Raw genomic sequence first — 24,384 nt, 5'->3', positions numbered from 1 at the left:
AGTCCATTGTTCTCGACGCGTCCGATGTAAATTTAACGTTTTCATCCACCGAGCTGATGTGTTCTGTGAAGGCTTTTGCGTCATGGAGTTTGAGGTTAACCCTATAACAATTAGAGCACGGAAACAGGCCATCTCGTTCCTTCTAGTCCGTGCCGAACACTTAATCTCACCTAGTCCCAAAGCCCTGCACTCAGCCCATAACCCTCCATTCCTTTCCTGTCCATATACCTATTGATTTTTTATGACTAGCACTACCATCTTCATCTACCACTTCTACTGGAAGCTCGTTCCAAACAGCTACCACTCTCTGAGTAAAGAAATTCCCTCTCGTGTTACCCCTAAATTTTGCCCCCTAACTCTTAGCTCATGTCCTCTTGTTTGAATCCCCGCTACTCTCAATGGAAAACGCCTAACCACGTCATCTCTATCCCCCTCAGAAATTTAAATACCTCTATCAAGTCCGCCCCCTCCTCAACCTTCTTCTCTCCAAAGAGTAAACTCCTAACTTATTCAACCTTTCCCTGTAACTTAGGTGCTGAAACCCAGGTAACATTCTACTAAATATCTTTAGTATCTATATTTTGTTGACATCTTTCCTATAATTCGGTGATCACAACTGTAACAATAGTCGAAATGGATTCTCTCTATTATTGACACAAATCCATCCGTGATTAGCTCCAATACCACCTCCTTGCGCCTGTCCTCTCTCTCTACTCCCCTCCCTCCCCACCCCCTCGCTTAAATTATTTCTTCTCTGTCCCGCTTATTCGAGAACTCTCCGCCTCCATCGTCATTCTCTCTCCTGCACTCCTCCCTTCCATGAGCCCCTTTTCACTCTTCCCGCTCTCCCTCTCGTCCCCCTTCTCCTCTCCGTTCCTCACTTTCCATTTCTTACCCTCTGCTTTCCCAGTTTGCTCGCCCTCTCCTTATCCTTACGATTGCCGTTCCCATCTCTTACTTTCCCACGTCACGCCTCACACTCCCACGTCTCACTTTCTCTCTAACCAGACTGCACCTTGTTAGCCACTTCTCTGTCTCGGGCAACACCAAAATCTAACTCCTCCCTACCTCCCCACTCTCACTATTCATTGCCCGCCACCATCGACTCACTCGATCACGCTCCCCAACAGCCTCAATCTCTCTCCTCCCCCTGGTCTCTTTATCAGCTGCTCATCCGGTATTTGTTTGTGTCGTTCTGGTCCCTTTATCAACACGGGCTTCCTCTGACAACGGTTACTTCCCCTCGCTGAGCTCAGAGACGCAGAGGATCCTCGACAGGAGGACTGAGCGATACGTACATGATTGCAAAGTTCGCCAAGATGGAATCACAGTCTCCTTCCAGAGGTGAGTGGGGCAGAAAGATGAAGGGAGAGAGCACCATTAAGTGTCTGATCACGGGTGCGTTTGTTCGCACTGGTGGAGGGAGTTTCCCTCTCTGTCTGAGTCCTGGAGTGTTTGCTGGAACTGTGTGGAGGGAGCTTAGAGTAAAGCTCTAAGCTTTAAGTCGGACCCCGAAAGTGTGTGATGAGACGGTGTGGAGGGAGATTCACTCTGTGTCTGAAACAGTGAGTGTATGATGGGACGGTGTTGAGGGAGATTCACTCTGTGTCTGACGCCGGGGGTATGTGGTGGGTCGGAGTGGAGCGTGATTCACTTTGTGTCTGACACCGTGAGTGTGTGATGGGACGGTGTAGAGGAAGATTCACTCTGTGTCTGACCCCGAAAGCGTGTGATGGACGGTGTGGGGTGAGATTCACTCTGTGTCTGACCCCGGGAGTGTGTGATGGGACGGTGTGGATGGGGATTCACTGTGTGTCTGACACCGGGAGTGTGTGATGGGACAGTGTGGAGGGAGATTCACTCTGTGTCTGACGCCGGGGGTATGTGGTGGGTCGGAGTGGAGCGTGATTCACTTTGTGTCTGACACCGTGAGTGTGTGATGGGACGGTGTAGAGGAAGATTCACTCTGTGTCTGACCCCGAAAGCGTGTGATGGACGTTGTGGGGTGAGATTCACTCTGTGTCTGACCCCGGGAGTGTGTGATGGGACGGTGTGGATGGGGATTCACTGTGTGTCTGACACCGGGAGTGTGTGATGGGACAGTGTGGAGGGAGATTCACTCTGTGTCTGACGCCGGGGGTATGTGGTGGGACGGAGTGGAAGGTGATTCACTTTGTGTCTGACACCGTGAGTGTGTGATGGGACGGTGTAGGGGAAGATTCACTCTGTGTCTGACCCCGGGAGTGTGTAATGGGACGGTGTGGATGGGGATTCACTGTGTGTCTGGCACCGGGTGTATTTGCAGGAACGGTGTGGAGGGAAATTCGTTCTGTGTCTGACCCCGGGAGTGTGTGATGGGACGGCGTGGAAGGCGATACAATCTGTGTGTGACCCCGGGAGAGTTTGCTGGAACGGTGTGGAGGGAGTATTACTCTGTGCCGGGCCCCGGGAGGGTGTGATGGGACGGAGAGGAGGGAGATTCACTCGGTGCCTGACACCCAGCTAAATATGATTTAACAGTGTGGAGGGAGATTCACTGTGTGTCAGACCCCGGGAGTGTGCAATGGGACGGTGTGGAGGGCGATTCACTGTGTGTCTGACACCGGGAGTGTGTGATGGGACGGTGTGGAGGGAGATTCATTCTGTGTCTGACCCCGGGAGTCTGTGATGGGACGGTGTGGACGGAGATTCACTCTGGATCAGACCACGGGAGTGTGTGATGGGACGGTGTGGAGGGATATTCACTCTGCCTGACCCCGGGAGTGTGAGATGGGACGGTGTGGAGGGAGATTCACACTGTGTCTGACTCCGGGAGTGTGTGATGGGACGGTGTGGAGGGAGATTCACTCTGTGTCTGACCCCTGGAGTGTGTGATGGGACGGTCTGGAGGGAAATTCTTTCTGTGTCTGACCCCCGGAGTGTGTGATGGGATGACGTGGAGCGAGATTCACTCTGTGTCGGGACCCGGGCGTGTATGATGGGACGGATTGGAGGGAGATTGACAGTGTGTCTGACCCGGGGAAAGTGTGATATGACGGTGTGGAGGGAGATTCCTTTTGTTTCTGACCCCGGCTGTGTGTGTTGGGACGATGTAGAGGGAGATTCACTCTGTGTTGGACCCGGGGAGTGTGTGATGTGAAGGGTTGGAGGGAGATTCACTCTGCGTCTGACTCCGGGAGTGTGTGATGGGACGGTGTGGACCTGCACCTCTTTTCCTCCGTACGCGTGACTCTTTATTCTGCACTCTGTGATTGATTTGCCATGTTGTCCAGTAAAGTGACCTCTATCTGTGGATGTAACTTGGACCTGTCCTGTCTGTGATGTAGATAAATAATTGGGAGACAACGTAGATCGGTGGGTTAGTAGATTTTCAGATGGGCCGAAGGTAGGTGGTGCTGAGGAAAATATTCCAAATCATATGTCTAAGGAGTCGGCCATTCGGCCCATCGATTCTTTCCGCCGTTTCCTCATGAGCTGATCTCATCTCCCCTTTAGTTCCATTCCCTCCCCTTCTCGCCATATCCTTTGATGCCCTGACTACTCAGATACCTATCAATCTCTGCCTTAAATACACCGAATGACTTAGCCTCCACTTCCACCCGTGGCAAAAAATTCAAAAGATACACCACCCTCTGGCCAAAAAAAATCTCAATACCTGTTCTGACTGGGCGCCCGAGAATCCTCAAGTCGTGTCCTCTCGTACTAGACTCCTCCGCCATGGGAAACAACTTTGCCACATCCATGCCTTTCAGCATTCGATATGAGGTCCCGTAGTACAGTCCAAGAGCCGTCAAAGGTTCCTCATATGTTAACCCTCTCATTCCCGGAATCATTCTAGTGAATCTTCTCTGAACCTTCTCTAATGTCAGCACATCCTTTCTTAAATAAGGAGCCAAAACTGGGATATTCACTGGGATATGGATCAGTTACAGATATGAGTTGGAGAAAGGGCAGATTCAGATTAACCCAGTAAAACCGTAACGTTTTGTTCTTTGGTGTGCTAAATGTGAAGAGAATTCACACTATTAAAGCCAACGCCCAGAGCAGTGGGATCTTGGGGCCCAGTGTCATTACTCGTGGCTACACAGTTTGATAGGATGATTGAGATGTCGAATGCCATGGTTGCCTTTATTAGTCGGGGCGTTATGTCAGCAAGTCAGGAGGTTATACTGCAACATTATAATGCTCAGACTGGGCTGTATCAGGCAGATTGTGTCGAGTTCCGGTCATCACGTTATCGGAAGGATGCCGGGGCTTTGGAGAGCCTCCAGAGAGGGTCAACAGGACGCCGCCCGGTTTCGATGACGTGTGTTACACTTGAGCTGTTTTCCTTGGAGCGGCGGAAGAAGAGGGGAGATAGGACAGATTATCTGAGACACGGACAGAGTGGACTGACAGAACCTTTTTTCCACCTAAAGTAGAAATGTCTAGTACCAGAGGGAATGTACTCGGGAAAACACTGTGGGTCTGTTTTGTGTTCAACTGCTTGTTCTGTCTTCTCTCTGTGACAATAATAAACCAATTTCCAAAATTACCAGGCATAATGTCCTGAACACACAAAGCCTGTATTATCATCTCGGTTTTCTTCCGGGTTTTTCCACTTATCACTGACGTCCAACCAGCGGCCTCCGCCCTCTGTATTCTGTGGATTAGGATTCGAAATAGATAACTCACAGTGGATCCCATGCATCGCAAACTTGTGAATGAATCTCCCATGAGAGGGATCTTGTCAAAGGCCCGTCAGAAGTCAACTCTTTACCACTCACTAACATGCACTGTCGACCCAAGGTCACTTTGTAGGTCGACATTTAAGATTCCTGCCGTCACCTCTGTGCTGCCCCTTTACATTTGACTTGGCAAAGCTCGAAACCTCACACTTACCCGGGTTAACCTCTTTCTCCCTTTTCCCCAACCACATTTACAACTGATCGATATCCCAGTGAATCCGTGGGCGATCTTCCACACAGTCCACAATGTCACCAAACTTTGGGCGATTCGCAGGATTACAACCCACCCAGCTCCATTTTCATCCTTGTCAATCCGATACATCAAAAATACCAGAGGGCCCGGGCCGGTCACTGCGGAACACGATTAGTCTCAGACCACGAGCGAGAATAAGTGCCGTGCGCCACATCCTCTGGCTAGTGTGGGCAGGCCAACTCAAAGTCAAAAGCTTAGTATTCAAAATTCATTTATCATCAAATCCTTACTCAAATATTTACCAATCTCTGAACAACTTACAACGAGGAAAAGTCAATCAGACATGAGACAGTCTTTGCCTAGTACAGGATTTGGGACTGTCAAATACGACGGCTGGAAAGTGGATGAGATTGAGAGAGGCGGGAGAATGTGATCGTGCTGGAAGGAGAGAGCGCGGGTGGCGGGTGGAAGGGAATCCCACTGGGGGACACGGCTGAATTCACGCACACGCTGGATGGTCTCTCTGCAGCTGCGCATGAACAGGAGCCGAGACATAGACCGTGCCGTAAGATCTGCCTACTCTGCCTCGTTACGTCCGTTTTCGTCGCGATCGTTGCCGGGCTCTCGATCCATGGTGAGTCAAACAGGCTGCGCGTGGAGTCAGACAGGAACGAAATGGAGTGGATTCAGGTCACCACGTAAAATCTCACAGTGACGCCGAGACAACCAGCACTTTTGACACCAACACGCTCATCACCGTGACACGGATACACCCCTCACCAACACCCCCTTCATGCTGACACCGATTCGCCAATCAACGTGACAACAATAGCACCCTTACAGCGACATGGCCACGGACACTGAAGCCTCCTGTCACCGATGGGTTTCAGTGAGATTCCCACTTCACCTTTTTGACATTCAGTGAGTCCAGGCCCAGAGCTATGAAATGTTCTTCATTCGACAAGCTTGAATTCATTTTGGTGATTCGCCTGTGAATTATCTCCAATGTCAAAACATCCATTCTTAAATAAGGGGGCCCACAGCTGCTCATAATACTCCACATGAGGCCTCGCCAGGGCTTTATAAATGCTCAATATGAGATCCTTGCTTTTGTGCTCTGGTCCGCTCGAAATCAATGCTAGCGTTTTATTTTCCTTCCTCACCACAGACTCAACCAGCATATTCACCTTCAGAGAACTCTGCCTCTCCCGTTGTTAAAGGGTAGAGGGGCACCTGCAACTTCCGAATCTCCGGAACCAGGGCAGAATCCAGTTCTTCTTGAAGAAACATGAGCAATGATCCACAATTTCTTCAGCTACCTCCTTCAGAACCCTGTGTGTAGATAATCTATTTAAAATGACTAATCTACCTTCAGACCTCTCAGTTTCTCAAGCACCTTCTCTAAACTTATGGCACCGTTACTCACTTCTGCCCTCAGACAGTCTCGAAGCTCAAACCTACTGCTGTTGCCTTTCTCAGTAAATACTGAAGCAAAAATTTATTATGTTCCTTCACCATCTTCCTGTCGCCCATTACTATCATTTTCCAGTGACCCAATATCTACTGTCGACTCTCTTTTATACGTTATGTATCCGAAGAATAATTTGATTTCCACTTTGATATATTTGGCTTTTGAACATTGCAGTTCCTTGACTCGAACCACAACGATTCTGCACCTAACGATCCTCTGTCAATTCCTTCCGATGGTTTGATTTTATTTTTCTTTTTACCAACAAGCCGCTCTCTCAGCCTAAAAAAACTTGCTTTCTGCTACAAGGTAATACATAGCATAGTAGAAAATAATTAATAAATAAATAAATACATAAACAAACAAACAAATAAATATAAATTGACAGATAGATACATTTTTGTATACATATATAGAATAGATGATAAATCAAGCAGAACAGAAATTCGATATATTAACAAGTGAGGTAGTGTCCAAGGGTTCAGTATCATTTTAGAAATCGGACGGCGGAGGGGAAGGAGCTGTTCCTGAACCACTGAGTGTGTGCATTCAGGCTCCTGTTCCTCCTTCCTGATGGTGAGAAGTGGGCATACCTGGCTGATGGAGGTCCTTAATAATGGGCGCTGCCTTTCTGGGAAAACGCTCACAAATACTGTCCTGGGTACTTTGTAAGCTGACAAGCCTCAGAAAATTCTGCTGCTACTTTCGGTCCTATACAGTAGCCCCTCCATAGCAGACAGTGATGCAGCCTCTCAGAAAGCTCTCCAGGGTACAACTATAGACGCTTTTGATTGCAGCTGTTGACATACCCAATCCCTTCAAATTCCTAATAAATTATAGCCGCTGTCTTGCCTTCTTCATAACCACTATGATATTTTGGGACCAGATGGATGCTCAAAGATCTTGACGCATAGGAACTGCTCGCTCTCTGCAGCTCTGAGCCCCTATGAATATTGGGATGTGTTCATTCGTCTTACCCTTCCTGAAGACCAGAATAAGCTCTTTCGTCTTACTGACGATTGTCGCCTTGCCAGAAATCTGTCTGATTAACCAGAATGATCTCAAACTGAAATCTGAGTTCTGTGATGATAGTTGTCTTCTCAAAGGAGGTGAAAACATATGGGTGAATCAAGGAGAGTCAGTAAATACTTTGCCGGCTGATCGGTCCTGAGCCTGCAAGAGATTTAAGATGTGCATGGGGCCCGATGGGACTTGTCGGCGGGATTCAGTCATCGCGAGCAGTCGCTTGTTTTGAGGAGAGCCATCAAGAGGTTTAACAAGTGGGCGGACCCTTTGCGATTTCTTTGCAGTCTTCCGTCATTAGGCAATTTGTGATTGCTAACAAAGAGTAGATAGAGTTAACCGGGGCGGCCGTTATGTGAGAGATCCAGTGTGAGAGTGCTGGACAAACCCGGGGTGCTGCGGTTCATTAATAATCCAGCTGATAAAGAGATCTAAACATCGGCCCCCGCAACAACGCTTCAGGCACCGACAGATCTCTCAGCGTGACACTTACACCTACTTCACTGTGACACCAACACGTCCTTCACCATCACATCAGTGACGAGAGTCACCTCTCACCGTGACAATAGCACACCCCTCACAGGAACACGGAAACGGTCTTTACTGTGACACTGACACGCTCCTCTCCATACCGAGGACACACCCCTCTGCAAGACACGGACACTGCCCTCAGCGTGACATCGACAGATCACTGACAACGACATGGACACAACCCACAACGCGATACCCACACTTCCCTCACTGTACGACCGACCCACGAATTGCCGTGACACAGACACACACCTCACCATTTCTCTCAGTGTTACAGATCCGTCAGTCTCTGCTCGCCTCTGACCAAAAGTACCTGAGACTTTGGGAGCAACATCAGGAGATGAACAGGACCCAGTGCCAGTGTCCAGTACAAATCCACGAACCGAACTCAACCCTGGAATCCATGATATCAGAGAATTCCGGCTTGGATCTCTCTCAGAGCACCTGTCTAAAGAACGTTTCCGTCCCACGCAACAACGTCTCCATCCTCGAACATACATTGTTTATCCTCGAAAGAAACATCTCCATCCTTGAAAACAAATTGTTCGTCCTGGAAAGCAACCTCTCGGTCATGAGCACCGATCTCTCTGACCAGCATCAAACGCAAACCGATCTCCGTCAGAACTTCTGTCACCTCGAACTGAAGTGTAGAACTCTCAACGAAACCAAGGCTAAAATCTGCCAGCTGCTGAGCAGCAGAAAAGGTGAGAGAACATCCGCCGTTCTCCCGCTCGTATACTCTGTGGCCGATCTCGGGAATGTGCAGCGAGAAGGTGCGATTGGAGAGACACTCACAGTGTGACTCCGGGTGTATGTGATGAGACGGCGTGGGTGGAACGACACCCATCGTCCACCTCCGGGAGTGCATGGACAGTGTGTAAAGATCGGCACCTAGTGTCTGTACCCGGGAGTGCATGATACAGCGCCACAGAAGTAGCTTCTCACAGCGTCTGGCATTGCTGCATAGCGAATATCACTTTGCGTTTGACACCCGGTGTTTCTGTTAGAACCTGCGCTCTCTCTCTGACCACGAGTATGTGTGTTGGACAGTGTCGATAGAAATTCGGTCTGAGGCCGACCCGACAGTCTATAATTGAACGGTGTGGAGGCAGTTTCAGGCTATGTGACCACGGGTGTCTCTGATGGGACGGTGTGCAGGGAGCTTTACTCTGTGTGTCCGCGGGAGGGCGTGATGGGACGGTGACGAGGCAGTTGCACTCTGTCTAACCACGGGAGTGTGAGATGGGACGGTGACAGGGGTGTTGCGCTCTGTGTCTGAAACCGGTGTATGTGTGTGATAGGTCAATGCGCAGCAGATGCCTGAACACTTGAGTGTGTCAGGGATGGTATGGAGGGAGATTCACTCTGTTTCGGAGCCTACGGTTATGAGATGGGATGGTGTGGAGTGATGCACTTTCTGTATCTGACTCTTAGCGGACGTAATGGACAATAGGAGTGAGATTTACTGTTCCTTGTTCCTGATTTCCAGAGAAAGCGTGTTCCAAGGACTGGATCAGAAATGAAGACCTGTGTTATTTCATTTCCACGTTTGAAAGTTCTTACGAGGGGGCGAAGCAGCTCTGTTCTATCTCTGAATCAAAGTTTCTTGAAATAAATACATACGAGGAAGAGGTATGTGTCAGTTGGAAGGAAGATATATCCACATCAGAGTGAAGCTCCTTCCATACCGTACAATCATAAATTCCCGGGGTCAGACATAGAATGAAACTCTCTCCACAACGTCCCATCACACATTTCAACTGTAGACAAAGCTAGGTTCCCTCCACATCGCTGAATTATCTTCTCCGGGGGTCAGGCACAGAGTGAATATCCATCCACACCGTCCCATCACACACTCACGGGGTCAGACACAGAGTGAATCTCCCTGCAAACCGTCCCATCACACACTCCCGGGTTCAGGCACTGAGGGAATCTCCCTCCACACTGTCTCAACACGCAGTCCCGGGGTCAGGCACAGCGTGAATATCCCTTCGCATTGCCCCATCAAACACTCCCGGGGTCAGACACTGAGGCAATATCCCTCCACATCGTCCCATCACAGTCTCCCGGGGTCAGACACAGAGTGAATCTCCCTGCACACCGTCCCTTTCACACAGTCCCGGGATCTGTGACAGAATGAATACCCCTCCACACCGTCCCATCACACATTACCGTCGACACACAAAGAGTGACGGTCCTTAAATTGTGCTCGATTCCAGTCATTAATGACAGCAATTTATTTTCACAGAAGTTTGTTAACAACGCTGTCCTCGGTGAAGACAGTTCATACTGGATTGGAACATGCAAAGCGGGGTGAGATTTGGGGTCATGTCGGTGTTCCTGGTGAGACTGTGCAGTGGAATTAATTTTGGGGCCAGGCACACGTCTGTGGGGTAGGTGGGGAACGGAGAGCTTTTGGGGGCTACCACAATTCAATAGTGAGAGTTGGGTCTTTGGGGATACTTCGGGGATAGAAACAGGCCTGACGGCAGAGAGGAAGGCAGTGGGAGTATTCTGTGGCCTGGCATCCCCGGAGGAAGAGACTGGGCAGTGCGATTGATTTGTTGACCGACGCTGTCGGTGGGAGGAAAGTTGGAAGGGGGAGTAATTCGGGGACTGATGTAGGTCTGTGGGGAGACCATGCGTCGGTGAGAGTATTTGGGGACGGACGATGTGGAGGGAGACTGGGGTAGAGCGTTTAATCTGGTACTAACACGGGTCTGTGGGGTGAAATTAGACAATACGATTACTTTGGGAATCGACACTGGCTTCTTGTTAGAGGGCGGACAGTTGGATTATTCTGTGGGCTGACTGACTGTCGGAAGGGATGGGAAGTGAGTGTTTTGGTGATTGACACAGTTCTTGTCGGGAGAAGGTTTGACAGTGGGATCATATTAGGGACAGGTACGGGTCTGGTGGGTGAAAGTAGGAAGTGTACGTATTTTCGGGGCAGACACACCTCCTTTGGAAAGGGAGTGCGTCACTGGGAGTATTTTTGGAAATGAGACAGGGCTGTATGCAGAGTGGAGCAGTAGGATTAGTTTGGGGACTGACGCGGTTCAGTGGGTAGAGAGTGGGGCTATGGGAGTATCTTCGGGGCGGACCCGGGGTCGTGGGGAGAGGCTGAGGCTCTGGGAGTAATTTGAGGACTGACAGGGTGCGCTGGGGAGAAGGTGTGATCGTGGAGTTATTTTGGGGGACTTGCACAGCTCTGTGTTTAGAGTGTTGGACAAGGGATTAATGGGGGACTGACACAGGGTTGCGGAGAATGGGTCAGTTGGAGTATTTTGGAAACTGAAACTGGTGTGAGGAGAGAGAAGGGGTCAGTGGGAATATTTTGTGGACCGACACCGGTCGGTGAGGCGAAATTGAGTCACTGGGAGTATTTTCTGACTGTCACAGGACAGCCTGCTAGAGTTGTGTTGTCCCTTTTGAAATTTTACCCTTCTTTGACAGGAAAGTCGCCTCTAACGTCGTGTACAAGGTGACCTCTGGAAAGTTCGAATGCAGTGAATGTAAATCCGGTTGGCTTGGCAGTTGCAAAAGTGATCAACACCGTTTCATCTGTGAGAAGCCCGCAGCTTTGGTCCCGGATATTCCAGAAAAGATCCGGGTTCTCTGTCGAAATGCCGTGGAGGGGACTTAAATCTAGTGACATCATTCTCTTACCCAATTTCTATCTCTCTCCCAGACTTTGACAAACCCATCCTCTCTTCCCCTCGGCCCTGCCCTGTTCCTCTCTCTCTCTAACTGTGGCACTGTTGCTCGGCATCTCGCTCTCTCTTTCCACTCGTACCTCCAAACTCGCTCTCTCTCATAACTCCTCCCCTGCCATCTCCTTCTATTTCATCCCCATTCTGTCATCCCACAAATTCTTGCCTCCCGCTCCCAGTATGAAAGGACTGTACAGGATCTGTACCGTCTGACTCATTATCTGTGTCGTTTCCGCCCTGAGCTTTGTATCTTTGCATGATCAGTACGTCACAAGAATGCAAAATTAACCTAAGATGCAAAAAGATAATAAATACTGCAAATATGTCGAGGCGTTGCTCATACATTCAAAAATATGATACCAGAAGTGCAGAAGGTGTTCCTGAATCTTTGAGATTTATTTTTCCTGTGCCTCTTCCCCAATGGTAGAAATGAACAGGGAGCTTTTCCCTGGGTGAGCAGCCTCAGTGATGGATGCATTGTCGAGGCATCGCATCTTGACGATGTGCTCGATGTTGGGGAAGGCTGTGCCCGTCATGGAGCTGGTTGAGTCACCGCTTATCTGACGCCTCTGGCGACCTTGTTGTGTTGCAGCGTCGACACCAGGCGGCGGTGCCATCATTCCCAGCAATCACATGGGCTGGTCTTCAATGAAAGACAGAATCCTCTCAAACTGCTCACGTTGTAATTCCTTCTGCAACGAGAGATCTATGGTGGCGATGGGAAATGTAGAGTGTGGTCTGAAGTACACTGTTACTCAGACACGAAATAAACTGGACGGCAGTAAAGGCACCCAAAGATTCTGTTACAAAGAATAGTTCTTGAAATGGATCTCCTAACTTTGAGCACTGAGTGCTCAGCACGGGGACGTCAACGACAGACTTTCCATGAAGCAATGTTGAGGGGCAATAATTGTCAGCCTGAGCCTTAAAGGGAAAGTGACATCTCATCACATTTTGGGGAATGGGCGTGCCGGCATTTGGAAGCCTGGCGCTGCACAGTCTGGAACATGACACGTTCTCCGTGTTTGCATGAATCTGTTGGTCCCAGGACAGATCCACTGAGACGCTGACACCCGGAAACACAGGAACCTAAAATCAGACCATGAGATATCGGAGCAGATTAAGGCCATCGAGTCTGCTGCGCCATTTCATCATTTCTGATCCAGGTCCCCCTCAGCCACAATCTCCTGCCTTTTTACCGTATTCCTTCATGCCCTGTGTAATCAAGAATCTGTCCACCTCTGACTTCAATACACCCACTGTGGGAATCCACAGCCGCCTGTGTAACCTATTTACCATACTCTGGCTGAATACATTCCCCCCAATTTCCGTTCTAAAAGGACGGATCTCCATTGCGATGTGGCTCCACCGGTCTCGCCACGGGGAACCTTCTCTCCACATCTACTCTGTCGAAGCCTTTGATCATTCGATCGATTTCAACAACAACCCTCTCCCCGCCGCCCCCTCATTCTTCTGAGTTTCGGCCATCAAACGCTCCAGATCTGATAAGCGTTTCGATCCGGGAATCATTCCCGTGATCTTCCTTTCAACCCTTTGCAATGCAAGCTCCTCTGGCCGGTGTAGATAAGGGACCCTGAACCGCTCACCGTATTGCCAAGTCAGACCTCACCAGTGCTTTATAATGTCTCAACGCTACATCCTTGTTTTCATAATCTAATCATCTCGACAAGAATGCGAATATTGTATTTGGTTTCCTCGCCAGCGACTCCACCTGAAAATGATCCTTTAGGGAATCCTGCACGATGTCTATCAGGTCCCTTTGCACATCAGATGTTTGAATTTTTCACCATTTATTAAACAGTCTGTGCCTTCATTCCTTCCACCAAAAGGCATGGTCATACACATCCCGACACTGTGATCCACCCGCCGCTTCTTTGCCCATTCGCTCAATCTCTCTGCACCCTTCTGTAGCCTCTCTGCTTCCTCAAAACCAATTGTCGATCGGTGACGTCACTGCCGATCTGCGCTGACTGAGGTTTCCCGATGAGGATGTCCATCACCCAGTTACAGAGGGAGGTTCACTGGCCCAGGACCTGAGGGGTTGATAATGCTGCACGCCGAGCTATTGTCAGTCAACAGCATCCTGACGTTGGTGTTGTATTGTGCAGGTGGTCCATTGTCCAGGGGAAAGCAAATGAGATTGTATCCGCAGTAGACCGATAGTGGAGTTCGTCAAAATATAGCGGCCTTGTCCTTGCTGGAAAAGGGGTTGACTTTCGGTATGGCCAGCCTCTCTAAACATTCAATCACAGTATCTGTGAGTGTCACTGGGCAATTGTTGTTGAGGCAGATCTCCATACTCTTCCCGGGCACTGGTGTGATTGTCCCCTTTTGAAGCAGGTGGGAAATTCCTACTGAAGCATAGGGAGGTTGACGATTGTCTCGGACTCTCCACCCTCCTCTACAGTCCTCCGTCACCTTGTCCCTTAAATTCACGCCTCCCTGACTCCGCCAGGCCCTGTGTCACCTACAGCCCTGTATTTCTCTGTCACCCACTGCCTTCTAGATCCTCATTCCCCGAAACGCGCCTCTTCCCCTACTGCACCACGGCTCAGTCATGCCGGCTCAAACGCCTCTCTGTCTGTTTTCACAGGGAACTGCAGGTATAATGGCGGAGTGTTAACGTCTGGTGTTATCATGCTCCCCGTCCACCAGGTATCGATCTCTCGGATTTGAGCCTCTCTACCTCTCCGTGAGGGCAGGCCGGACGTATGGTTCCTCATCACTCCCGACCAGTGACTGAAAACTCAACATTCCTTCACTGCCCTCCCCTCTCCTCCTCTACCCTCCCTGTCCCTCTGCCCTACAGTTGGTGACACACACATATTATCTCTGAGGCAGAGACAGAATTCAAGACCACAGGAAGGCCGAAGCGCTGTTGATTGCTGAGAGGGGAGTGCGGGCAGAGAGGAAGCTTCTCTCTGTTTCTGATCCAACAGTGCGTAATGGGACGGTGTGTAGGGAGACTCACTCTGTGTGTGATCCCGGGAGTGTGTGATTGGTCGGTGCGGAGGGATATTCACTCGGTATGTGACCGCGGGAGTGTGTTTTAGGGCGGTGGGGTGGGAACTTCACTCTGTGTCTGACCCCGGGTATGTTTGATGGGACGGTGTGTAGGGAGATTCACTCTGTGTCTGACCTCGGGAGTATGTGATGTGACGGTGTATAGGGAGACTCACTCTGTGTCTGACCCCCGGAATGTGTGTATGGGCATTGATGAGGTTCTCCGTGTCACTCTTTCTGTCTCCCTCTCTCTCTCTCTGCGCCGGTCCGGACAATCCCCACCTGCTCCCTCTCTACAAGTCCATCATTTCCAAAGATACGTTCTCCTTTCCCCGCGCACCTGACTTACAATGGAGAGTGTGACCGATCCCGATTGCGGTGAGAAAAATGGTGACGAGGACGTACTTGTACAGCGGGGGGCGCCTTTCCAGAAAACGGAACAGTGGACCGCTTTGTTATCGGATATCCGACAGTTGCGTGTTCAGTGCGGGCGAAACAAATTTGGGAAGACAGAAAGTATGAGAGCGAGGATGCTGGAGAAAGGGAGAATGGAGAGTGAAAGAGAGGGCTGAGTGAAGAGCACAGTGAGAAAGATAGGGATGGGGAGAGAGTGGGTAGAGTGCGGGAGCAATCTGGACAGAAGAGCAAAATTGAAGCAGATTTGGGATATTCATGGAGGATAAAGAGGGGGTTAGTGACGGGGATGCAGAGACAGAATCGCATAATATGTTTAGACCGAGAGAAAGTGTCTCCGATTGAGAGGGAAGGCAGGGAACTTGAGAAAGAGAGTGGGAGAGGGAGGAGGGGGGTGAAAGGAAGGAGGTTGGGGGGAGGAAGAGTGTGGGAAAGAGACAGGGAGTGGGGAAAGGCACGGGCAGTGTTAAGAACGGGGTAGCGGCGTATAAGAGAGTCGGGAGAGAGTAAGGAATGTGGGGAGCGAGATGACGAAGGGTGTAACATGGAGGGGTAAGAGTAAGTTAGAGACGGTTGTAGAGGGAGGGTGTGTGACAGATGCAGATGTAACTGTGGGGGAGAGAGAGGTTGAAAAGGATAGAGAATCCTTCCATTCCTTTAGTCTCTCCTCATTCGACTACTCTCTCCCTCATCGTCCACATTCCTTCTCCCTCATCCCTCCCTATCCTGCTCTCCTCTTTCTTCTCTGTACCTCCCTCTCTTCTTTCTATTCTACTCACCGCTCCTATCATTCTGTCTTTCTCTCTTTTCTTCACTTTAAACGCGCCGACATTTCTCCCTCTCTCTGCCAATCTCCTCCCCCTCAATTTATCTACACATCTTCCTCATCACCTCCCGTTTTCGCCATCTCCGTCACTCTTACATTCCTTTCACTCCAACCTCTCACCCATCACCTCTCTACTCCACTATTCACAGTCCACTATCCATACTTCTCTCTCAGCCCACACTCTATATCCCCCTCTCTCACTCCTCCTCACTATCACTACTCTTCCCTGCTCCACTCTTATCTCTGTGGGCCACCCGCTCGCAGACTCTCAATCCCTCTACACGGCACCTTCCCCAGCCCCTCCTCTCGGTTCCTCTTTATCAGCTGCTGATCTCGTGTTTGTTGGTGTCGGTCTGACTCACTTGTCAAAACAGGCTTCCTCTGACAACGGTTACTTCTCCTTTCTGAGCTCAGAGACGCAGAGGATCCTCGACGGAATGGACGACAGCGAGACCTACATGAATAAGAAACCCACAAAAACTGACATACAGGCTCCTTCCCGAGGTGAGAGGGGCAGAAAGACGGGAGGGAGGGAGGAGGATTCAATATGAGTCAGGCTCCGAGAGCGTGTGCTGGACAGTCTGCATGGAAACTAGCTCTGCGTTTGACCCCGGGGGTTTGTAATCGCACAGCAGGGAGGGAGCTTCATTCTGTGTCTGAGCCCAGGCCTGTGAGACGCTGTGGTGGGAGATTAACTCTGTGTTGGATCCCGGCAGTTTGTGATGGGACGGTGTGGAAGGAGATTCTCTCTGTGTCTGACCCCGGGAGTGAATAAACGGACGGTGTGGAAGGAGATTCACTCTGTTTGACCACGGGATTGTGTAATGGGACGGTGTGGAGGGAGATTCACTCTGTGTCTGACCCCGGGAGTGTGTGATGGGACGGTATGGAGGGAGATTCTCTCTGTGTCTGACCCCGGGAGTGAATAAACGGACGGTGTGGAAGGAGATTCACTCTGTTTGACCACGGGATTGTGTAATGGGACGGTGTGGAGGGAGATTCAGTCTGTGTCTGACCCCGGGAGTGTGTGATGGGACGGTATGGAGGGAGATTCACTCTGTGTCTGACCCCGGGAGTGTGGGTTGGGAAGGTGTGGAGGGAGATTTACTCTGTGTTTGACCACGGGAGTGTGTAATGGGACGGTGTGGAGGGAGATTCAGTCTGTGTCTGACCCCGGGAGTGTGTGATGGAACGGTGTGGAGGGAGATTCAGTCTGTGTCTGTCCCCGGGAGTGTGTGATGGGACGGTGTGGAGGGAGATTCACTCTGTGTCTGACCCCGGGAGTGTGTGATGGGAGGGTGTGGAGGGAGATTCACTCTGTGTCTGACCCCGGGAGTGTGTGATGGGACGGTGTGGAGGGAGATTCACTCTGTGTCTGACCCCGGGAGTGTGTGATGGGACGGTGTGGAGGGAGATTCACTCTGTGTCTGACCCCGGGAGTGTGTGATGGGACGGTGTGGAGGGAGATTCACTCTGTGTCTGACCCCGGGAGTGTGGGATGGAAGGTGTGGAGGGAGATTCACTCTGTGTCTGACCCCGGGAGTGTGTGATGGGACGATGTGGAGGGAGATTCACTCTGTGTCTGACCCCGGGAGTGTGTGATGGGACGGTGTGGAGGGAGATTCACTCTGTGTCTGACCCCGGGAGTGTGTGATGGGACGGTGTGGAGGGAGATTCACTCTGTGTCTGACCCCGGGAGTGTGGGTTGGGAAGGTGTGGAGGGAGATTCACTCTGTGTCTGACCCCGGGAGTGTGTGATGGGACGATGTGGAGGGAGATTCACTCTGTGTCTCACCCCGGGAGAGTGTGATGGGACGGTGTGGAGCGTGGGTCACTCTGTGTTTGATTTCGTGTGTTTGTGCTGGGTCGATGATGAGGTTTCCGAACCTCCCTGTATCGCTCCCAGCTGAACCTGATGTCCAGTACGTGGAGCCCCAGGTCCGTAGAGGTGAAAGTCAGTTTAATCTTTTTTTGCCTTGACTGTGGTCATGTAATGTGTCCATTCCTGTCGTGAAACCTCAGGGCAAACTGACAGCTGACCCGAATGATTCGCTGTTTGACTGTGTCGGAGGGAGCGCACAGGAGAGGCGACGAGGAGAAAGCAACGTCACGGGGTGGGGGCGTGACCATGGCACACTTTGGGAAGGGAGGCGTGGAGCGACCGGCATAGGAGGGCGGTATAGAAGCAGCATCGTGGAACGGAGTGGGGAGAGAGCGGTGTGGGAGGACGGAATGTAATGGGTGGGGCATTGTTGTGGGAGTGTCGTGGTCGGGGCGGTCGGTTGGAAGGGTGACTGAGGGGGGAGCGCTGACAGGGCGAAAGGAGGGAGCGCTGTGGGATGGCAGCTGAATAAGGCAGCTGTAGGGTTGTGTTTAGAGAGGGCAGGAAGAGATGCGGTGATGAGGGCGCACTATAAAGTTTATTTTAATGCCCTCTTTCCCCTTCGCTCTCCTCTCCCTTCTCTCACTCTGCACAAGCCTTATCCCTTCCCCCTTCTCTCTCCCTTTCCCTCACGCTCATTCTTCTGTTTCCCCTCCCTACTCACCACAATCCCTCTTTTCCCATCTCATCCACTCTCCCTTCTCTTGTCCTCACTCTGCTTCCTTTTCCCTCTTGACACCTTCATTCTGCTCGCTCTCTAACTATCTCCCAGCATCTCTCTACTCCTTCTTCCCCATTAACTCTTCCCCTCTCTTTGCTCACTTTCTTAATCCTCTTCCCTCTGTCAACGTCTCCCGGTCTCCCACTCTCTCTCCCTTCTGTACTCTTTCCCTCACTCGCTCACTCCGTTTATCTCTTCCACCCTCTCTCTCCCACCTTTCACCCCTTTGTCTCACCTCTCAATCCTACTCTCCGCGCTCACTATCTCACTACCTTCACCTCACTTTATCCCCTATTTTATACATATAACCATATAACAATTTTAACACGGAAACAGGCCATCTCGACCCTTCTAGCCCGTGCCGAACGCTTACTGTCACCTAGTCCCACTGACCTGCACTCAGCTCATAATGCTCCCCTCCTGTTACCTTAAACATTTGCCCCTTATCTCTCAACTCATGTCCTCTTGTTTGAATCTCCCTACTCTCAATGGAAAAACCTATCCACATCATCTCTATCTGTACCCATCATAACGCTAAGTACCTCTATCAAGTCCCCACTTCAACCTTCTACGCTGCAAGGTATAAAGACCTAACTTGTTCACCTGTAACTTAGGTGCTGAAACCCAGGTAACATTCTAACATTCCCTGTCTCTCCTTGTTCTGTGTCCCCCATTCTCTTCCATTTTCTCGCCCATCGCCCCTCTTCGATCACCCCTTTCTCAACCACTCCATCCATTCATTTCACCCTCTCTGTTTTTGCAATCCCTGTCTCGCTTCCCCCTCTTGCCTCCCTCCCGACAGCCCTCTCTCCTCCTCTCTCGATATCTCATCCCTTCCCTCTGCACCTCACTGCCCCCAATTTTCTATCGCTCTCACTCTTCCTTGTCTATCTCTCTCTCGCAGACTATCTGAACTCCACCTACACCGAGCTGAACATTCGGAAAGTCGAACGCTTCCCCAATACACAAACAGGTCAGTGATGCAACAAAGACGTCATTCTGGAGGGCTCACATGTCATACTCCCAAATGCTCAAGTGTGTAATGCAGTCGTCTCCACCAATTCCCTGGCAGCTCGTTCCGCAGACTGACCACCATCAGGGTAACAAAGGCTTGTCAATCGGCTCACCAGTTAAATCTGTTTCCCCTCTGTCCTTATACCTGTGCGCTCTGGTCCTCCATTGTCCAGGTTCAGGGGAACTAATACCGCCCATTCACTCTGTCTGTGCTCCTCGTGGCTTTATATACCCCTGAAAGGTCAGCCCTGCGCTACAAGGAAGAACTTCGCAATCAACCCAACCTCTTTCCTTAACTCAGTCCCTGGAGTCCCGGCAACATACTCGTAAATTTCTTCGTGCACTCATTTCCAGTTTGATGGCGTCTTTTCCAGAACGGATCCGCAAAGCAAATAGCATTATGAAGAACCCCATTCACCCCTCATGCAATCTCTTCTCCCTCCTGCCGTCAGGGAAAAGGCCCCGAAGCATTTCCGGCTTTCACGAATGGATTATGTAGCAGTTTCTTCCCCCAATCTATCAGGCTCCTCAATACCCGAAGCCTGGATTGACACCTTACTGCCCTGTTGTCCTGTTTATTACTTATTGTGAAGCCTGCAATGTTTTTTGCGCACTGTATGCAGTCCTGCGTAGTTCTGTAGTCTAGTATAGCTATCCCTGTGTTGTTTTTTTTTAAGTAGTTCAGTTCAGTTTTTGTACTGTGTCATGCAACACCACGATCCTGAAAAACGTTCTCTCATTTTTACTATGCACTGTGCCAGCAGTAATGGTCGAAATGGCAATATAAATGACTTGACCTGACATGACATGAGAGGACACCGTACTCCACGTGTGACCTCACCGACGTACTGTACAACTGCAACATGTTCACCTGATTCCTGTACTCAGTGACATTCTGATGAAGGTCTGCGTTCATTCGCATTCATCACCCTGCCTATCTGTGACTTCACATTCTGGGAACCGTGTTCCTGGACCGCGGGTCCTTCTGTTCTCCAATACACCTCAGTGTTCCTCCGGAACGCTGTGAGTGTCCAACTCAGGGCTATCTGACAGACATACGATAGCGCACACTTATCCGATTTAAATTGCATTTGCTTCTGCTACTGATGGGTCTGCTCGTGACTGCTCGGAAATGCAACATTAAACGTTTGCTTCTGGCACTGAGACAATCCCTCTCTCTACTGCTCTGTCTCCACGACTTTCTCTACTCACTTCCTAACCTCCCTCATATTTTCTCCCTGTCTCTCACCCCCACTCATTCTCTACCTGTCCCTTGCCCTTTTATTTGTCCCTCTCTCACATTCTCTTCCATTCGCTCCCTGATGGACTGGACCCCACCTACTCTTAGCTGAACCTCCTTCACAATGATCTTCTCATCGCGAAGGAAGAAGATCCTCCTATTGCTTCGAGACCAGGAGAAATGCCAATGACTGCTCATGCAGGTCAGAGTTCACGTTTGGAAGGGGTCACGTGATATAAGCACAAGTGTACAAGTGCTAATGTATCTGCATCGACCTTTTCCCTGGCAGTTCCTTCCAAAGACGGAGCACCGTCCGCTTAAAAAAATTGTCACTCTGGTCCGCTGTTAAATCTCTTTCTGCTGTCACTTCAGAGTTGTGCACACTGATCCTCGATTCTCCAAGTCTATAGAAAATGACTCTGCGTGTTCACCTTGTTTGTGCCCCACGTGGTTTTATAAACCTCTGTAAGGTCACCCATAAACTCCAAGGTATAAAATCCTAACCTGCCTGAATTATCTGAATAACTCAGCCCCTCGAGTATGCCCGTAAAGCTCCCTCTGCAATATTTGCTGCCCAGTGGCATTTCACCTGCAGCAGGTGGACAAAAAATGAACGCTATACTCCAACGTCGGCGTACCCTACATCCTGTACAACTGCAAAGTGACCTCTCGACTCTTGTACTGATTCATAAAGATGCAATCTTTTCTGCCCTATCTATCCTTGACCTCAATTTCTGGGAACCGTTTTCCCGTAGCCCTGGGTCCGTCTGTATTATAACACTTCCCAGGGCTCCTACATTGACTGTCACACCCTGGCTTGTCTTCCTGAAATTCGACAGCTGCAGCTACCCGAAATAAATTGAATTTGCTTCTGCTCGGCCTTATTTCCCTACTAATCGAGATCCCACTGGAAGCGGAAACTGTCTTCACTGTTTATCATATCAAGAACATAGAATAGTACAGCACATTACAGGCCCCTCGGTCCTCAATGTTGCGCCGAACCTCAAACCCTGCCTCACATATAGCTCCCACCACCACCTTAAATTCCTCCATATACCTGTCTAGTAGTCTCTTAAGCATCACGAGTGATTCTGCCTCCACCATTGACTCGGGCAGTGCGTTCCACGCAACAACCACTCTCTGAGTCAAAAAACTTCCTCTAATAACCCCCTTGAGCTTCACTCCCCTTACCTCTTTAAACCCCTGGGTCGCCTCAGGCTCGCTCAGCTCGTTCTCCTCTAGGGGGAGCAGCATTCGGCCCCGCCAATCTGGGTAATCTGCTGGTGTGGATGCTGTGTGATGTCCCCGACTCGCCCAAAAAGAAAACTAACAGTACACAATATGCGATTAAATGAGTACAATCTATAAAGGTTACTATAACTAAGTGATTAATAACGATACGGTACTTCTGAAGGAAAAGAAAATAAAGAAAAGGTGTCAAACTTATCAAAGTCCAAACCACTTCGTGCACAGCCGTTGGAGTTCAATTACTGAAGTCTTCTGGCCACCATTCGATCCCCTCCGAACTCCTCGACTCACAGATCAGGACCACCCGAAGTGGTCAACCAAGCACATCTATCTTCGTCTTGGTGTATGTTCCTCGTCCAGTTTACAGCATCGCGTCCTATCTCTCTCACCCCCTCGCGCCAATCACCCCAACAATAGCTTATAGACTCAGAAGAAAGAACAACATTAATCCCAATTGGTTTACAAAGGAATACAATTCTATTTATCAGTAAATTTTAACCCAAACAAGCTTCCTGCACTCTCTCGCAACAATGCAGCATTCCTACTTTTAACAAACAAAGCCATTTTGATGAACATACTCAGTAACAATGATAATGAAGAAACCCCCTTTACACCTTAAAGCCATGTCCTCTTGTACTGAGCAGTGATGCCCTGGGGACGAGACAATGGCTATCCACTCTATCGCTCTTAATATCTTGTACTCCCCTATCATATTTCCTCTCATCCTCCTTCTCTCCAAAGAGTAAAGCCCTAACTCCCCTGATCTCTTATCGTAATCCATAGTACCCACACAAGGCAGCACCCTGGTAAGTCTCCTCTGTACCCTTCCCAATGCTTCCACATCCTTCCTATACTGAGACAACCAGAAATGGACACAGTGCTCCAAGTGTGGCCTGTCCAGAGTTTTATCGAGCTGCATCAATACATCGCGTCTTTTAAACTCTATCCCTCTACTTTTGAAAGCTAACACCCAATAAGCTTTCTTAACTACCCTATCTACATGTGAGGCAACTTTCAGGGATCTGTGGACATGCACCACCAGATCCCTCTGCTCCTCCACACCACCACGTATCCGGCCATTAACCTTGTACTCTGCCTTGGAGTTTGAACTTCCAAAGTGTACCACCTCACACTTCTCCGGGTTGAAATCCATCTTCCACTTCTCAGCCCACTTCTGCATCCTATCAATGTCTCTCTGCAAACTTTGACAATCCTCTACACTATCAACCACACCACCAATCTTTGTGCCCATTGAAAACTTGCCAAACCACTCTTCTACCACCACATACAGGTCGTTAATAAAAATCACGAAAATTAGAGGTCCCAGAACAGATCCTTGTGGAACACCACTAGTCGAACCCTCCAATCTGAATGTATTCCCTCCACCACGACTCTCTGCCTTCTACAGGCAAGCGGATTCTGAATCTACATGGCCAACATTCCCTTCATCCCATGCCTTCTGACTTTCTGAATAAGCCTATCGTGCGGAACCTTCTCAAATACCTTACTGAAATCCATGTCGATCACATCCACTGCACTATCCCCATCTATATGCCTGGTCACCTCCTCAAAGTACTATATCAGGCTTGTTAGAGATGATCTGCCCTCACAAAGACATACCGTCTGTCCCTGATCAGACCATAAATCTCTAAATGCCCATAGATCTTATCTCTAAGAATCTTTTCCAGCAGCTTTCCCACCTCAGACGTAAGAGTCACTTGTCTATAATTACCCGGGCTATCCCTACTACCTTTTTTGTACAAGGGGACAACATTCGCCTCCCTCCAAAATCTCCAGTACCATTCCTTCGGACAAAGAGGACACAATGAACCTAGCCAGAGTCTCAGCAATCTTTTCCCTCGCCTTGTGGAGCAGCCTGGGGAATATTCCGTCAGGTCCTGAGGACCTATCCGTACTAATGTATTTTAACAACTCCAACACCTCTTCTCCCTTAATAGCAACGTGCTCCAGGACATCAGCCTCACTCATATTGTCCTCTCCGTCATCAAGTTACCTCTCTTTGGTGAATACCGAAAGGAAGTATTCATTGAGGACCTCGTTCACTTCCACAGCCTCCAGCCACCTCTTCCCACTTTTATCTCTAATGGGTCCTACCTTCACTCCTGTCATCCTTTTGTTCTTCACATATTGAAAAATGCCTGGAGTTTTCCTTTACCCTACTCGCCAGGGCCTTCTCATGCCCCCTTCTTGCTCTTCTCAGCCCTTTCTTAAACTGCTATCTTGCTACCCTATATTCATCAATAGACCCATCTCAACCTTGCTTCCTAAGCCTCATGACTAGATTTTCTACCTCACTTGCCACCCATGGTTTCTTCACCCTACCATTCTTTATCTTCCTC

At 49.8% G+C, this 24,384-nt stretch overlaps 2 protein-coding genes across 4 annotated transcripts in view; both read left to right on the top strand.

Annotated features, from left to right (window-relative positions):
• The first annotated feature begins 1,206 nt into the window (after window positions 1–1,206).
• LOC132387463 (B-cell differentiation antigen CD72-like) lies at window positions 1,207–11,964 on the top strand. Its single transcript, XM_059959828.1, has 6 exons — window positions 1,207–1,344; window positions 5,450–5,554; window positions 8,212–8,646; window positions 9,432–9,574; window positions 10,191–10,255; window positions 11,399–11,964. The coding sequence occupies exons 1-6, from the start codon at window positions 1,299–1,301 to the stop codon at window positions 11,586–11,588; spliced, it is 984 nt and encodes a 327-aa protein (XP_059815811.1). The 5' UTR covers window positions 1,207–1,298; the 3' UTR covers window positions 11,589–11,964.
• A 4,381-nt stretch (window positions 11,965–16,345) lies between these two features.
• Window positions 16,346–24,384, top strand: part of LOC132387461 (oxidized low-density lipoprotein receptor 1-like) — a 30,075-nt gene continuing 22,036 nt past the window's right edge. For all 3 annotated transcript variants that reach the window (XM_059959826.1, XM_059959825.1, XM_059959824.1), the window contains exons 1-2: window positions 16,346–16,423; window positions 19,427–19,495. In XM_059959826.1, coding sequence (XP_059815809.1) covers window positions 16,357–16,423; window positions 19,427–19,495 — 136 coding nt within the window. In that variant the 5' untranslated portion in view covers window positions 16,346–16,356. The remainder of the gene's footprint in view (window positions 16,424–19,426; window positions 19,496–24,384) is intronic.

This window comes from Hypanus sabinus, unplaced genomic scaffold (assembly GCF_030144855.1).
Source record: "Hypanus sabinus isolate sHypSab1 unplaced genomic scaffold, sHypSab1.hap1 scaffold_189, whole genome shotgun sequence".
Lineage (NCBI taxonomy): Eukaryota > Metazoa > Chordata > Chondrichthyes > Myliobatiformes > Dasyatidae > Hypanus > Hypanus sabinus.
This window is presented reverse-complemented; position numbering and strand designations above follow the sequence as displayed.